General features: G+C 40.1%; 1 protein-coding gene across 1 annotated transcript; it reads left to right on the top strand.

Annotated features, from left to right (window-relative positions):
* The first annotated feature begins 4,039 nt into the window (after positions 1-4,039).
* Positions 4,040-16,205, top strand: umodl1 (uromodulin-like 1). Its single transcript, XM_063013806.1, has 16 exons — positions 4,040-4,106; positions 4,959-5,216; positions 5,345-5,566; positions 5,694-5,800; positions 6,391-6,580; positions 7,141-7,281; positions 8,972-9,226; positions 10,058-10,170; positions 11,129-11,342; positions 11,490-11,627; positions 11,820-12,298; positions 12,556-12,701; positions 12,987-13,226; positions 13,674-13,836; positions 14,948-15,050; positions 15,643-16,205. The coding sequence occupies exons 1-16, from the start codon at positions 4,040-4,042 to the stop codon at positions 15,819-15,821; spliced, it is 3,015 nt and encodes a 1,004-aa protein (XP_062869876.1). The 3' UTR covers positions 15,822-16,205.
* Positions 16,206-16,507: the final 302 nt, after the last annotated feature.

Below are 16,507 nucleotides of genomic sequence, written 5' to 3'. Positions count from 1 at the left end.
TTATTATTACAATTAATTATTATTAATACAATATTAATATTACTACTACCAATAATAATAATAATAATAAATAAATAATATCTCTGATCTCTTAAAGATGCAGCGACATATTTACACAGAACTTACAGATAATGTACAGGACATTAGAATTAAGTTCATACGTATTATTAATGCAATTAATTATTATTAGTACAATATTAATTATTACAATATTAATACTACTACTACTTCCAATAATACCAATAATAATGATAATAATAATAATAATAATAAAAAATAAATAAATAAATAAATAAATAAATAAATAAACAAACAAATAAATATTTCTGATCTCTTAAAGGCGCAGCGACATATTTACACATACTGAATTCAGACAGGATTTATATCGTCAACCTCTTAATCTTCTCCAAATATCACATTTATTATTGTAAATTTATAAATAATAAACCAAATTTCAACATTTTAAGGCTTTATATCTTATATGAATACATTAAAACTCTGAAAATGTGAAGGCAGAAAGTACCGTCTCTCTCACTTAATGTTTGTAAATATTATCAAATTATATTATTTATAAATTCCTACTTTAGCTATTTTTCTTTTTATTTATATTTTGTTTCTATTAATTTATTACCTCAAGCAATTTTTAGTTAATTTTCAGTCTGAATTTTATTGTGTATTTTATATTTTGACTGTGATTTGATGTTATTTTATGTAATTTATGTGTTGTTAAAAAAACGTATTTACAAAAAACGTACAATTAATGTCCAGTACATTAGAATTAATTTAATACATATTGAAATAATATTAATACTACTACTACTACTACAAATAATAATAATAATAATAAACACATAAATAAAGTAATAATATATTTGCTATATGGCCAAAAGTATTTGAGCACCTAATTGTAAGCTTGTAAAAACCAACAACAAAAATACAGCAAGCCAAAATCCTCTCCTAAGATGTTAAATACAATTGAGGTCAGGGCTCTGCTCCTCTACATCAAACTCAACACAGCCCGTCATAATAAAACTATAAAATATTTAAAAAAAAATTATCGTTTCTATATTTAATGAAGTTTACTACAGTATAAAACATTTGTGTTGATTGTTTTTATGCAGTAGCACAATAGAGCCGCTAGAGGGAGCAGCGAGTCCTTAATAAACATCTAATAATGTTTATAAAAGTTGACGGCTAATATCAAACATTAAATACGTTTATATTTATTTATATTCTTACAGCAATTTTATAAATGTAAAAATTTTACATTTTAATATTGATATATTTTACTGGACACTCATATTTGGTCAGTCCACACTAATACGTGTTTGAATTGTTCATTTGTCAAGGAAGAATCACAGATGAAAAACGTATTAAATGAAACTAAGACGCAAAAAATTAAAAGGACTTTAATTAACGTATTAATCAAATAATTAAATTATATTTAATTTTGTTACGGGTATTTAAAAAAGATGAAAAAACCCTCTCTGATGTTGGATGTATTACACACTGTGAAAACTGTAGCTGCTAGCTTCATTAGTCTAGAAACTCAGAAGCAGTTTATTAAAAAAGTTATTATTAAAAAGTTTTCCTTAAACCAGAGTTTAATCTTCGATTGAATGTGACTTTATTTATGGCAAAAAATATTCTCTGTGATCCTCACAAACACACACACACACACACACACACACACACACACACCCTAAATCACACACACACACACACACACACACACACACCCTAAATCACACACACACACACACACACACACACACCCTAAATCACATACAAATGCATCATGCACACAGGATTGCTAAGCTAATCGTAGCTGCCAGGACAAAGTGTTTACATTGGTGAAAAAGAAGTATTGAGTATTTATTAATCTCTGGAAAATATTTCATGCCTCATTAACATCAGTAAAGCAGAACGTGTGGAATGTTCTTAGTTCTAAGAGTTTATAAGAATCACTAATGATGGCTTCGTGAGTGATGGAGGCGTTTTCATTTCTAGGTGCTTCACTTGTGCTTGTCCCTCCGAAACTAATTAAAATGCTATAATTGATAAGGCCTGTTGCTGGGTCTCTGGGGTTCACACTTAATACTCGACCCAGGAGAGAAGACGAACATGTTTACCTGCTCAGACAGAACCTGCAAACACAAAATGATCTAAACACGACCAGATTCATTACAGATGAATATAAATCATCTATTTTAATGTGGCTTTATGTTTTCATTTCCTATGGTTCTGAGCACTTGAACCATTAATGTGTGTGTGTGTGTGTGTGTGTGTGTGTGTGTGATGCTCTTTTGTGGCTGTCATAGTGCAAAATGTTATTTTCACTGTCATTATCAAGTGCTTTTTCATGATCAGGTTCGCGGTGTGTCTGGTACCCCACCACACACTCACCCATTTACTTTCTCTATCACACACACACACACACACACACACACACACCACTGCATCAGACCACATTAAAGACTCAGTCATCTGCAGCTTTTTAATGAGGCTCATTTTCACGCCACATCTAGTTTAAACTCTGATACGTTTAATCATGAACTGTTCCAAATATCAACCGAGTCTGATCTGCACTGTGTCTGATACTGTACCTGATTCAGTTCCAAAATGCTCACCATAGAACGCTACTAAAATAAAACAGCCACATAAATGTTTTTCAATATTTATAAACAATATGTTTACATGTTTTTATGTAAAAGAGGGTTTAGTAAGCAGAGTACATGATCCTGGTACATTCAGCTCTAAAAAATGAATGAATTAAAGTGTTATTGCCCTTTACATCTGCAGCATTTAGTGGAAGATTTTATTCAAATCGATCTACAATTATGAGTAAATACAACTTGAGCAAATGAGGGTCAAGAACCTTGGTTTTAGATGCCCAGCAGTGGCAACTTGGCGGTGGTAGTGCTCGAACCTGCAACCTTTTGATTACCAGTCTAGAATAATAACCACTGAGCTACCAATGCCCATGTTATCTTATCTTATCTTTAAGATAATTCCTTAAAGTACAAATTGTTTCCCTTAGAGTTCGTCCTACTGAAGGAACCTTAAATGTTCTCTGTGAAAGCTTATGACTGCAAACGTTCCAGACAGAATGGGTTTATATCACCATATTATCATGAAAATGACTTTAGAACAAGCTAGAACATTTTTATCTTTTACTGGGTTCTCTGAAACGGTTCTTCCTACACTGTTAATAAAACACGTCTCAACCAGCACCCCCCAGCGTTCTTAATTCTGTCCTTCTGGAAAGTCTGTGGTTCTATTTTCTGGTCCTTGACACTTTAGAATCATTTCAAGGGTTCTGTTGGGTCAATGTCGGGTCTTTGATGATGTTCTCTGTACTCCTGCATGTCGTCTACAGGTACCGTAAACAAACTGTGGGTTCTACGATACACTTCTCATAACGCACATCACGGGTCCCCAATGAATCTGTTTTCATCATCATTACCATGGTGCTTAAACACACACACACACACACACACACGCATCAATGTAAAAAGGTCATAAACAATCTTTGTTAACCTTTATCCTGGTCTGGGTCACAGTGTGTCTGGAGCCTACTTTTAAATGATAAAGGCGATTCAGTCACTTACACCTAAAACCACCACCTGAAAACACTGGGCACAAGGGCACCAGTTAATGACAGGGAAACACACACTCATCCGTTTACCTCTGCAATCACACCTACTGCAGGTTGTTATGATGTGAGAGTCAATCTGAGTACAGGGGGAAAAAGAGAACATGCAAAATTCATTAGAGCCAAGGATTAAGCCCTGGGATGTTCCTACTGTGATAACCTTTCTGTAGGCAGAGGTGTGAAGCAGGAGATTCGCTTTTGAGAATAAACATGAGAGGAGGAGGTGGTGCAGGAGGAGGAGGTGGAGGAGGAGGGGGGGCAGGTACCACAGGTGAGTCACAGGTGAGGCTGTTACCTCCACTGTTCATTCGTCCCTTGGCAGAGCCGGATCTCACCATGGTTTGGTATGGTTAGGATTTACAGACTCTATCCTGCCGGCCCAAAATGCGTTGGATCCTCTGTGCCTGGTTAGCGGCGACGTTCTCCGGCCTCGCCCGCGGACAGTACGAAGGTGAGAAAAATAAACCAGGTTTAGATTTTTATGATGTCGCAGTCTGTGGAAAACAAACGTATTTTTTATTTCTCGATCAGTTGTTACAGTACAGTAATGATGCAGCAGTGGTTGTGTTGGGGGGCGTCAGGGTGGCACAGCGGGCTGTAGTAATGCTAGCTATGTCTGAGGATGGGGTGGGGGTACGGCTGAAGCCCTGTGCTGGATTGGTGTCCTGTACAGACTGTATTTAAAAATATATTTATATCAAAAATGTATTTATAAATTCACTATAGTCAAAAGTATGTAGACACTTCGCCATTAGCTTGTTCAATTACTGCTCTGAACTTATGTGCATGTAACCCTGAATACAGTATAATGCCCACCTGCCAGCAGGGGGCATTTAGGTTCAGCTGAGTCCTGGTTCCTGAACCGACAGTCTCTGCACCTCATTAAGCGTAACTTACCGCTCTTTATGTGCAGCTTTTTCCTGAGAACTCTTATCACTTGCCGTGCTGTATCCATCCTGGATGAAGGTAGCATCATGCGATAGATTAGCAGTCCAGCTTCGGTTCTTTTTGTCTCCGCTGGTTTTATAGAGTTGCCCGTCTTCGTTTCTTTCTAGAGAGCTTTGGGTTCCCACTGGATGGTGGATTGAGTAGCTGGCGTGGCTGATAACTCAGCTTTCATGAAACCAGCAGTTCATGTCAGATCAGCAGCAGTTTTGTAAGGAAAACTGGAGCTTCAGGTTCAATACACTGATGTGAATGATGACAGTGTTTATTTACAGTGTTTAGTTGCTAAGATGCTGGTGTTGAGTTATGGTGTTGAATACTTGCTCACAGCACTGTGTAATTTAACCCTGTCTGATCCACTCGTTTGTTTCAGGTTTTGAGCTCTCCCCGTCAGGCTACCATGTGTGTTTAGGGAATGAGACGGTACCTATTACTAAATTGGTTCCCTACCTGGTCCCTCACACCGAACTGAGACCGTGTGGTGGGTGGCTGCCGTGGAAAACATGTAACGTCACGATGTTCTCCACCGAGTTCCGATCTGTAACCGTTGACACTAAGAAGGAGGTGAGAAAGTGCTGCGAGGGCTACGAGCAACTGGGTAGATACTGCGCTCTGGGTGAGTACTGTGTGGGCGAAAGAGGAACACTGTACACTAGGGGGCGCTGTTTAGGTCAGAGATTACACCTGTGTTATAAGGTGATGTGTTTGTTTGGGGTGATTGATGTGTTTGTTCCTGTATTTTAGCTCTTAACAGGAGTTCCGAGTTCACATCCAAACCCGGAGTGTGTCCAGTGAATCCTACTCCAGGACCAGGATCAGGATCAGTACCAGGATCAGTACCAGGATCAGGACCAGGATTAGGACCAGGACCAGGTTTAGATTGTGTGTGGGACGTGGACTGTCCAGGCTGGCAAAAATGCTGCCAACATAAAAACCACACACGCTGTGTCCACCCCGATACACACGGTCAGTTTGTGAGTGTGTGTGTGTCTGTCTGTGTGTATATGACTGACTGATGTGGAATAAGTACCAGGACTGCTTGATTTCCTGCAGTTAAATGTTGATTTTAATGTTTTTGATGTGTTTGTGTTAGTGAACATGAGCTCGTGGCTCAACGTGACCGTAAGAGTGAAGGCTGAGCACAGTTTGGTGACCACGCCCAAGGGAATCTTCAACCACACCCACCTGCTGCACTCTGTGGTCTGTATTTATATTATAGTATTAATGATTATATATAGTGAGCAGTGATCTTTATTTATTCTTTATTTACATCTTAATAAACATTATTTTTAACTGTACAATCAATTAAAATTAATTAAAATACAGCACACTTTTAGTGCCTTATTATTATTAATTATTCATATTATTAATATTATTATTATTTATATTATTTATATTATTTATATTATTATTATTAGTGATATTATTTTTATTAATTATATTATTTTTATTATTTATATTTTTATTAGGGACATTATTATTTATATTATTATTATTATTATTAATTATATTATTATTATTATTTTAATTGGAATGAATTAATGAAAATAATTGGCTCCCACTGAGACATGTATTTGTTTATATATATATATATAAACAAATACATGTCTCAGTGGGAGCCAATTATTTATTTATTACTTTGAGAGTGATTTAGAATGTAAATAATAATAATAATATAACAGTTGTAATGTTTACATGTATTTTTTATTATATTTAGTAATAATAAAGCGTTTGTATATTTCAGCAGGTCTGACTGATGTGATGTTTTTTGTTTGTTTTGATGTTTGTAGGTAACTGGAGCTCTGTGTTTACCTTCAGTCTCCGTCTATCAGACGTCTATCTCGTGGTCTTCAGGATATTTCTCCACGTCCTCGTCGTTACTGCTCGGCTCCTCTCAGCTCCTGTCTGTACTGGACGTCTCTAACAGACTCCAGCGTCTGGTGGAGACCATAGAGGAGGTGACGGCGGTGGATATCAGGGGTACGTACACGCACCTGTGGGATTTCCATCAATCCGATCCAAAACGCACTTGTTTGCACAAACGTTTGTCTAATTAGTGAACTACCAAAGGTACACATGCACACCATGTAGTACATCTTATGGGGTTTGGGATGCAGCAGAAAATCACTGGTCTCTGCGATGTAAACAACGTCCACTTGTCATAAACATGGATTAACTCTCATGGCTAAAAATCACCAGATAACACGTCACACAAGAGGTAGGAAGTTGTCTCACAATTGTATAGACATAAGAAATGCAGCACTGTGCTGTTAACCATGAATAAAAAAAACCACAAAGTACACCAGAACAAACTCCTCTGCGAGAACTGAATCAAACAGTAAGCCTATTTCTGTAGCATTCATGTTAGCTTGTTTACCCGCCTCTGATCTGTTCATTTACTAGTGTTTAACCAGCTTTTGGGAAGACCTTGGTCCTGTGAACCTACATTTAAAAGACTTGATGATGAATTCATGATCACATCAGTCTGAAGCGTCTTGTCCTGTTTCTGATCTGTGTGTGTGTGTTGGTTCTGTGTGCAGATGTGGACGAGTGCACTTTTCCGGTTTTGAGCGAGTGCTCCCCTCTGGCCTCCTGCACCAACACACTGGGTTCCTACACCTGCACATGCAGCCCTGGATCCACCGATGTTTACCCCGGCAGACCAGGAACACAATGCATGAGTGAGTACAGCTACATTACCACCGCGTCAGAGCAACCTCATCAGGTTCTTCTAACAGCTACCAGAGCAGCTACCAGATTCCCATATCCAGACCTGAGCTGTGTTTGGTTGGGATAATTGTTTATTATTATTAATAACATATCAGAGTAATCAGAATGTGCAGGGTTTCATAATATGATTACTGGTCTCTTCTTCACCATTAAAGCTTAATTGTGCTTAAACATCATGATTAACCTTGTCCTATCTTTCGACCCTGGGTGGAACTCCCTACATATTCATCCACAGGTCATTGCTTACGTCTACAGAAGTGTGTCCTTGCTCTTTTTCTGTAATTTATCAGGATTTCTATGAGCAGGCACACATTTTTTATTGAATGAATAAAGGATAACATGCAGGAAATCTTCTGAATGCATTTTTACTAGCCGATTTTGTATTTGTATAATATTGTTTTGCTCCATCTATCTGTCTGCATCTATCAGAGCATCTGGTTCCTCTCCAAAGTGGAACCAGTTCACAATTTTGAGATGCCGGGCCTTGGTAGCTGATTTTTAGACAATCCAAAAATCGGAATCTGTACCTGTTGGAGCACTCAGGCTCCAAAAATGCCAAACATACCAATACAATAAAACCAACACTGCAAAACATCCCAGTTTAAAGCTTTGATCATGCTGGTGCTGAGCATTTCTGTGGAATCTCTGGTGGACCATGATCCTCTGGAGTAGGAATGAACTTGACTGTTTAGTGAAGATTCTGTTCAGCGTTTTTGTTTATTTCATGTTTTTATGTTTATTTTCTTTAGATCAACCCTCCAATTCAAGCCGGTATAGTACGACAATAATTAGCATTGGGCCACTGAAAAAACCCTCCACTAACAAACCCATATCATCCACCACCACTACCGCCAGTACTCCACCCAGTACAACAACCATTACTTCCACCAGCACGTCCTTTACTCCAACCGCTGATTCCAGCTCGTCTCCTTTGCCTCCTGCCCACAGTATGTAACTTCTAATATCCAAATTTGTTTGTCAACACGATAAATCTGAATAAAAGAGAGCGCCCACTGCTGCCCCAACCAAACGTTCTCCAATCCTGGTAGAGATAAATCCATACTGACTGATAGCTGATATTAATCACGTGACTGATCACTTTTCCACCCTGCTGTTGTAGTTTCTCATTTTTTAAATACTTAACAGGTGCATTTTTTTAATTATTACTCGAATGATGCAAATTTTGTAAAATATTCTCCCATTTTGTCCTAATTTAGTCATAGCCGATTACTTCTCCTCTGCTGGAGACCCCGATGGCACACGAGGAGGGTATATTCTCCTGACACGCCCTCCCTCCGACGCGTGCGCTCCATCGAGCCCTTCTTATCCCCCCGTACTTCGGTGGATCGGCACGTGAGGTCGGTCTCGCTCACAGACAGTCACGCACTGATCTCCACTTCTGTACAGGCGCCTCGAGCTACTAACCAGGGTTCTTACACAGTGTTGAAGACCCCGTCCACTTTTTTAGTTCCATTTTTTCCCACCCAGCAGACTAGTGGCCGGTTTTGCCTGCTGCAGGCACTAGGGGGCGCCCAGCCGACCGGTACATGCTGGAATTTTTGTTGTTGTTTATATTTCAGGCTGTATTAAAGTGATTTTTTTTTTTTTTTTTTTACATTTTATTTTTGGTTTGTTTTGTAGTTATTCCTTCAGTCACCAACCTTCGGGCCCATAACGTGACCGGAACCTCCTTCCATCTGATGTGGCATGCTCCCCCCGAGACCAACCACACCTTCAACATCAAGCTGAACGGCAATAACGAGCAGCGTTTCTGGACGACGTTGTCTTCTCATCAAGCGATCGGGGAACTGCAGCCTGGGGTTCTTTACCTGGTCCAGGTGACTCTGTGTCTGTCCGGACACTGTGGAAATATAACAGAGCTGAAGGTGAAGACAGGTATGGACGACAGCACAGGCACAAATATAATGCATCAAAAACTACTTTTATTTTAATAGTTAATTCACGTTTTTATATAAACGCACCCACACTGATAATCACCTAAGCACGAGCTTGTTAGACAGTCCTTTTTAAAACCACGGGCATCCTTATGGACCCTTTACCCCCTTTTCTGACCCCGTCTCCAGCCCCATTTGCAGCTATGAGAGCCTCCAATCTTCTGAAATGGCTTTTTGTCAGATTTCGGAGTGACAATTATAAGTAGTAAGCCCATTCAGTGTAAAGAGCATTTCTGAGGTCAGCGACATTCTAATTCATCCCAAATAACCTTTATCCTTATGGACGTTGCTTTGTGCACAGGAGTCCTGCTGGAATAGAAAAGTGCCTTCCCCAAACTGTTGCACAAAGCATAGAATTATACTTATATAAATACACCTGATTAAAATGGGTGTGGCACATCTTTTTCATTGTGGTGGATGTACGCAAGTGCCGGATTCTTATACGCCCATATTGCTCTCTCTGTACTGTCTTGCTTTTCAAGCTGCGCCTTGATCAGACAGTAGGAGTCGCTGTTGCAGGGGCATGGAAGACTTTCATCATCCCACCTCTTCTTCAGAAATGATTGTGTTTATTTAGCGCCCGTTCAGGCCGGTAGCACTGGCGAGATCAGACTGATAGTGTGTTAAGCCTCTGCGCCACCCAAGCACCACACTGTGTGTATATTTTTAGCAAAGCTTTTGATTTATGATCTGTCGTTCCTTTAGAAACAGATCCAAACACCACGCTGCGACTCCATCGTTCTGATCTTTATGTTTTATTTTCTGTCTGCAGATGCAACGACTCTTCAAGCGACCGCCCGAATAACCAACATGAACTTCACCGATGATCTGAGGGATCCAAACAGCCAAGCGTACCAAGATTTCGTACAGACTTTTATAAATCAGGTGAAGACGCTACGATTAGAAATCCGATCACACAGGTTACACAGAGGATGTTCCAGCGTTTGTCTTTGTAAAACCCTCCACCAGTCGTGCACCCAAAAGGCCGAATGTATCTAACTGCATAGAAATACATAGAATTTTAAAGTGGTTAATGCATAAAAATGTAACAGGAGTCTAAATTAAAAAGCGTAATAAGTTTCAACATTTTTGGAAGCTGGGCAGCACGGTGGCTCGGTGGGTAGCACTGTCACCTCACAGGAAGAAGGTCCTGGGTTTGATTCCCAGGTAAAGTGGTCCAGGTCCTTTCTGTGTGGAGTTTGCATGTTCTCCCTGTGTCTGTGTGGGTTTCCTCCCACAGTACAAAGACATGCAGTCAGGCCAACTGTGTGTGTGTGTGCCCTGTGATGGACTGGTGACCTGTCCAATGTGTTTTCTGCCTTTCACCCAGTAAATTGTACCCACAGTGACCCTGACCAGGATAAAGTGCTGGTAAAACAATGAATAAATGAATGAATAAATCTTTGGAAGCTGAGCAGGATTATATCCAAACCCTTGGTTCCGAATCCCAAATGTCTTGCTCCTGTCTACATTTTCATACAGTTAAAAATGTACCTAGACTTGTAAGGAATGTGCATGTCACACCATAATGTGAATATTTTAATGATATGGTGACTGTACTCCTAATGGAAATTTGTCTGGAGGATCAGACGTCATTCATGAAATGTTAATAAGAAGCTGTTTGCACGTGTGTGACACTGTCTACAGTCAAGCAAGCTTTCCGTCACCACAAGAAAAAGAACCCGCTGCATTTTGTGTCCATGTGAACAGCAATGAACTTCAGTCCAGGTTTGAGGTTCTGATTGGTGAATGCAAGCCTGTAAAGCTCACTCGACTGTGGACGCTGATGAAGAACATCATGTGCTGCATGGTAACCCTGTGTTTTCCTTCTGGTTCTCTCCAGACGGTCAGTCACCTCCCTCCTGATATTCTAGAGCTGTTTCTTCAGAAGAAGGTGAACGTGATGGTCACTGGTTTGTCTAAGGGAAGCATCGTGGTCGAGTTCATCCTAACTTTCGTGACGGACGTCCCGTCAGAAAGCTTAAACATAGCCAATGCACTGATGGGCTCTCTGCAAAACAGCACACTGTACACCATCGACAGCGCTAACATAACAGGTAAACCACACATTCACGTCCTCTTCCAAACACCAATCCACTGTCTGGTAAATTCTAGTGGTTCATCACCTCATGTTAAAACACTGGAGAGGAAAATGTCCTTGTGTTTGAAGTGAACAGTGTATTAAAGTGTTTTCTCCTGATCAGATGTGGACGAGTGTGTGTTGAACGAGGATGACTGCTCCCCCTGGGCCGAATGCATCAACATTTTCGGCTCTTACAACTGCAGCTGCCTCCTCGGTTACACTGACGCAAACCCTGCGAGGCCCGGACGCACCTGCCAAGGTAGAGCAGCGCCTCATTTAGCACCTCAGATTCATCTACAGGAGATGGAAACTTTTACATAACAGATATGTTATACCATAGCAGCTGGTTTCTCCTAGTATTATGTTATTACTCAGATTTTGGAGGCCAAAATAATACATTTCTGATATTCGGCTCAGTTAATCAACACCACCGAATTATTTGTGTCTACAGTTATCATCCACACAGTCGCTATGAACTCTACTGAATCCAGCACGTCCACTCCATCAACCACTCCAACGTCCACCCCTTCTATCACTCCAACATCCACACCTTCCACCACTCCAACGTCCACACCTTCCACCACTCCAACGTCCACACCTTCCACCACTCCAACATCCACACCTTCCTCCACTCCAACGTCCATCTCTTCCTCCACTCCAACGTCCACCTCTTCCTCCACTCCCTCTTCCTCCACACCAACATCCTCCACCCACTCCCCTTTCTCCATCATCTCTCAAACGGAGGACATCACGGTGGACTGTAAATTTGACCTCATTGCCGTATCAGTGGCGAGAAGTTTTCTGCAAAACAAGAACATTCCGGAGTCTTCCCTGTACCTGGGTCAGCCCATCTGCAGCCAGTCAGGGGAGAACAGCACCCATGTCCACTTCTGGGTTCAGTGGGGTCAGTGTGGAGCTAAGCTCAATTTTGTAAGTGACCTCGCACCCCTGAACCAAAATGAACTCTCCTGGTGTTTAATTTATTTTAAGTGTTCATTAAGCTATCTAAATTTTATACAGTTTATAACTCAGTGTTTATAACAGTGGTGTTTATAACTCAGTGGTGTATATAACTCAGTGTATATAACTCAGTGTTTATAACAGTGGTGTTTATAACTCAGTGGTGTTTATAACTCAGTGTTGTTTATAACTGTGGTGTTTGATCTGTTGTTTCTTGTATTTCTCAGAGTAACAGTGAGATCATGGTGTTCCAGGTGACTCTCTATAATAACATCACAGCTCCAGGCAGTAGAGCTTTGGTGAGACTCGAGGTTCCTGTCTTCTGCACCTACCCCACCAATGTCTTCATCTCCATGGGATCCAATCCCTCAGGGTATAATGCTGCCATGGCAACCGCATCCATCCTCCACTGATAATGCACTAACATAAACCCTGCTGTAGTGTTTAGTGTTTACTGGTGTTCTGGAGGCTTTTCTTCTGATTCTAAAACAGTAACAGTTGATAAAACTCAATCTGTAACAGTTACATTTAAAATGTTATTATTGTTATATATATTGTATATTTATAAAATGTCAAATCTTGTCGTCATGTTATAAATCCTTCAGTATTGCTCTGCGGTTGCTTTTAAAGACGCTAAAGCTGTTTGTGGTTTGTTCAGGTATTCTATCATGGACGGGCCGGTGACGGGATATGGGATGTTTTACGTGAACGTGAGACTGCTGGACCAACAATCGAACCCCCTGCCCGAGAACTACACCCTGTCCCCTGATGAGGAGGTGATCGTGGAGGTGGGGCTCAACACGTCCAACTCCTACACTAAAGTGGTGATTAATAAATGCTGGGCCAATCCCACCAACAACCCTAATGATGAACCTGCCCACGTCTTTGTTGAACAAAGGTCTGCACCGCCTCTACCTCTCTTCACTTTTTTATCGGTCTTTATTCTCTCATTCTGAGGCAGCATGTTGGCACCGCTGGTACAGTGGGTGATGCAGGGCATGATACAGGTGACACATGACACAAGTGCAAACAACTTAATAAATACAGAGATAAAAAAACAATAACACTACAATAATTTAAAAAATCCACTGTAAGGATGTTCTCTCCATGTCCAGGTGACATTTCTCTGGGTTCTCTGTGCAGAAGGTGGATTTGCCACTCTAAATTGGTTCCCTTAAATGGTTCCCAGAAACCACGTGGCTGTGCTGTGCTGAACACACTGTAACAAATGTGCCATTGTGCCAGCCTAAATTTAAACATGCTTGGAAAAATGTTATCAACTGGAACTGATGGAGTTTGTTGTGGCGTAAACAGGCGTAATCATGTGTGATGTGTCTCTCTGTAGCTGTCCGGTTCGCAATGCGTACACCACCATGCTGCAGAATGGGAACTCCAGCAGCTCTCTGGTCTCTGTGAACCTTTTTCAGCTGGTGGATATGCTGCAGATTATATACCTTCACTGTCAGATCCAGATCTGCATCGAGACTCAGGCAGCTTCATGCCAGCCTGTGAGTTTACGTTCATTCATTCATTCATTCATTCATTCATCATTTCAGTAGTTTATTTATAATTTGGTTCCATGGTGTGTTCAAACTCCTGATTCAGGTCTACTGAACAGGGAACTGGGTAAACTGGTTTACCTCACACCAAAACACTCCAAAACAGTCCACCAACCACCCTCACCTCATCGATCTTTAGAATCAGATTACTGAGATTAGGTAAGAGTAGTAAATTACTGTACTAGTAAGCATAAGGTTGCTGGTTCAAAGCCCACTACTGACAGATTGCCACTGTTGGGCCCTTGAGCAAGGCCCTTAACCCTTAGTTGCTTAGACTGTATACTGTTAGTCACTTTGGACAAAATCGTCTGCTTAATGCCAAAAAATTGTAAATGTAAAACGGTTTGAGCTTACTAAGCTAACAGAGTTAGCAGTTAGCCTCAGGCCATTCAAACTGACAGGCTGAGGCGGAACAACCCGCTAGCACGCCGGCTAACGTCTTCCTCTGTAAACCAAAAACGGTTAAACCGTCACTGAGACCCAAAACTGCAAATAAATTACACATTTATACGAATTAAAAATGAATGAGAATTCCTCATATTTGTGTAATTCTCACGTTCAGTCAAAAGATGGCAGCATTAGCATTTGTACGGCTGGGCGCTGATTGATCAGTTGATGTTCCGATTCATATGACTGATTTATTGATTTAAACACATTAATTTAAATATTAAATGGGGTGTCCCAATACTTTTGCTCCCATAGTGTGGGGGTTCAAGAATGGAACGTCAACAGCGAGTCCAAAATGCAGCCTGACAGTAAACAAGTCCTCACAGAAAAGAAGAATTTTATTATTGATTTGTTATTCTGAACCAGTTTATCAGGGAATATTGCAGCATTAAGTCATTTTCAATATTTACTGGTTTTCATCCACCAGTTTAAATACCAGTTCACATCTTCTTTGAGGTCATTAATACTGAAGGATTCTACCACTGTATATCTGAAGTCGTTCCTAATTGTGACAGGTCCTACACATCCATACTGATGTTGTTAGGTGTGAACACTGATCATGTAGGTTTGGTTCATGTCTTCATTAATACTGAGTCGTTTTTCTCCTCGTTAGTCTTGTGCTGTTACTCCACCGGTAACAAGCAGTCCCAGAGTCGCTAATGTGATCGGGATGACCAAAACTTCTTGTGGACCGTTACTGAAATCACACAGCAAAGGTGAGAGCTCACCTGTACACAGGTAATATACACAGGTAATATACATGGTGATACACACGGTGATACACACTGTGATTAGTGACAATCACGAACGAGGTTATGATGAAAACTCTGGAGAACCTTGTAGGGGATTTTGGGAACTCAGGGAACTCCACCACTTCTTTTTACCTGCGCCAGGCGGGTTCATATGGAGATCCGTATAGCGCACAGAGTCACGCATCGGTCTCCATTATCCACCGTCGCTGTTGATCAGCCAGCAGAGGGCGTAAATGCAGCAGTTATGAGGAATCCCTACAGCTTGTGTATTAATTACATTTCATTAGTTAATGACTTATTTTTCCACACTGGGCCAATTAGTGCTGAATAAGTTTTTATCTTTAAATAAATGAAATGATGATATAAAAAGATTAAAAAAAAAGTGCATTTTGTAGTTACTCGGGTCGTCTTTTTCTGATTCTGCACGTAAAAAAAGAAAACGATCAGGTGTGACAAACATGCAAAACCAGAATAAACTCTGAGGGGTGTGAATACCTTTTTCAGTTCCCTGTATGATTTTGCTTCTTCTTTATTTATTTATATAAATCGACTGTAGACCCAGCGGAGGCTTCAGTAACAAACACCGGCTACATCCTGCTGGTTCTGGGTCTGTGTGTGCTGGTGCTAGTCAGTGCTGCGGCGCTGGTTCTGTGGTACAGACGCAGGATGGGAACCTACAGCTTCAAGTTCAAACCTCGGCAGGAGGACTTCACCTACAAGGTCTTCAGCACCTGATAGTCCATCTTTCATGCTTTTATTCCTAAATTCTGCTATTTTTAATACTCGTCATGTTTATTTTTTGTAGAAATGTATATTTATAAAAAATTAAACTGTAGCCTGGTGTCTGAATAATCGCATTACTATTGCTAAGCAATATACATATATATAGGTATATATTTACATTAAAAATGCTTTTTACTTTTAATATAATTTATATCAATAATCTACTTTATTTTCTGATGATGTTCTGAAGATTGTGTGAGTCCTGCTGTGTAGTTTGTGCTGGTAACCACATCCATAAAGCTCAGCTCTTTGTTTATGCTCGTTATGTACTTACTTATTTAATCCACATTATATTAAACAATGATGCATTTATCTCATGTCTGCACATCCATAAATAAACAGGTGATTCTATATACAGTTAAAGGTGTGAATTTTGGTTTATTAAAGAAATAAAAAGTGACGCAGTTTAAGACAAAAGCCTAGAATTAATTCTGTATTCTAATTCACTGAATAAAACATCTTTGCTTGAGAGTAAGTAAATACAGAAATATTGATATGGACACCAACTGTAATCAATACTAGTAGTTGTGCTGATCAGGTTCATTAGTTACATGTTTTGGTATTTATTTATTCCCAAGCACAAGCTTCCTCTACACATACTGGTCTTCACCAGTAAATCTTACTGGTACCATGACTCC

Source organism: Trichomycterus rosablanca, chromosome 18, assembly GCF_030014385.1.
Source record: "Trichomycterus rosablanca isolate fTriRos1 chromosome 18, fTriRos1.hap1, whole genome shotgun sequence".
NCBI classification, from domain to species: Eukaryota; Metazoa; Chordata; class Actinopteri; order Siluriformes; family Trichomycteridae; genus Trichomycterus; species Trichomycterus rosablanca.
Note: the sequence above shows the minus strand (reverse complement) of the source record. Positions and strands in the feature narration are given on the sequence as shown.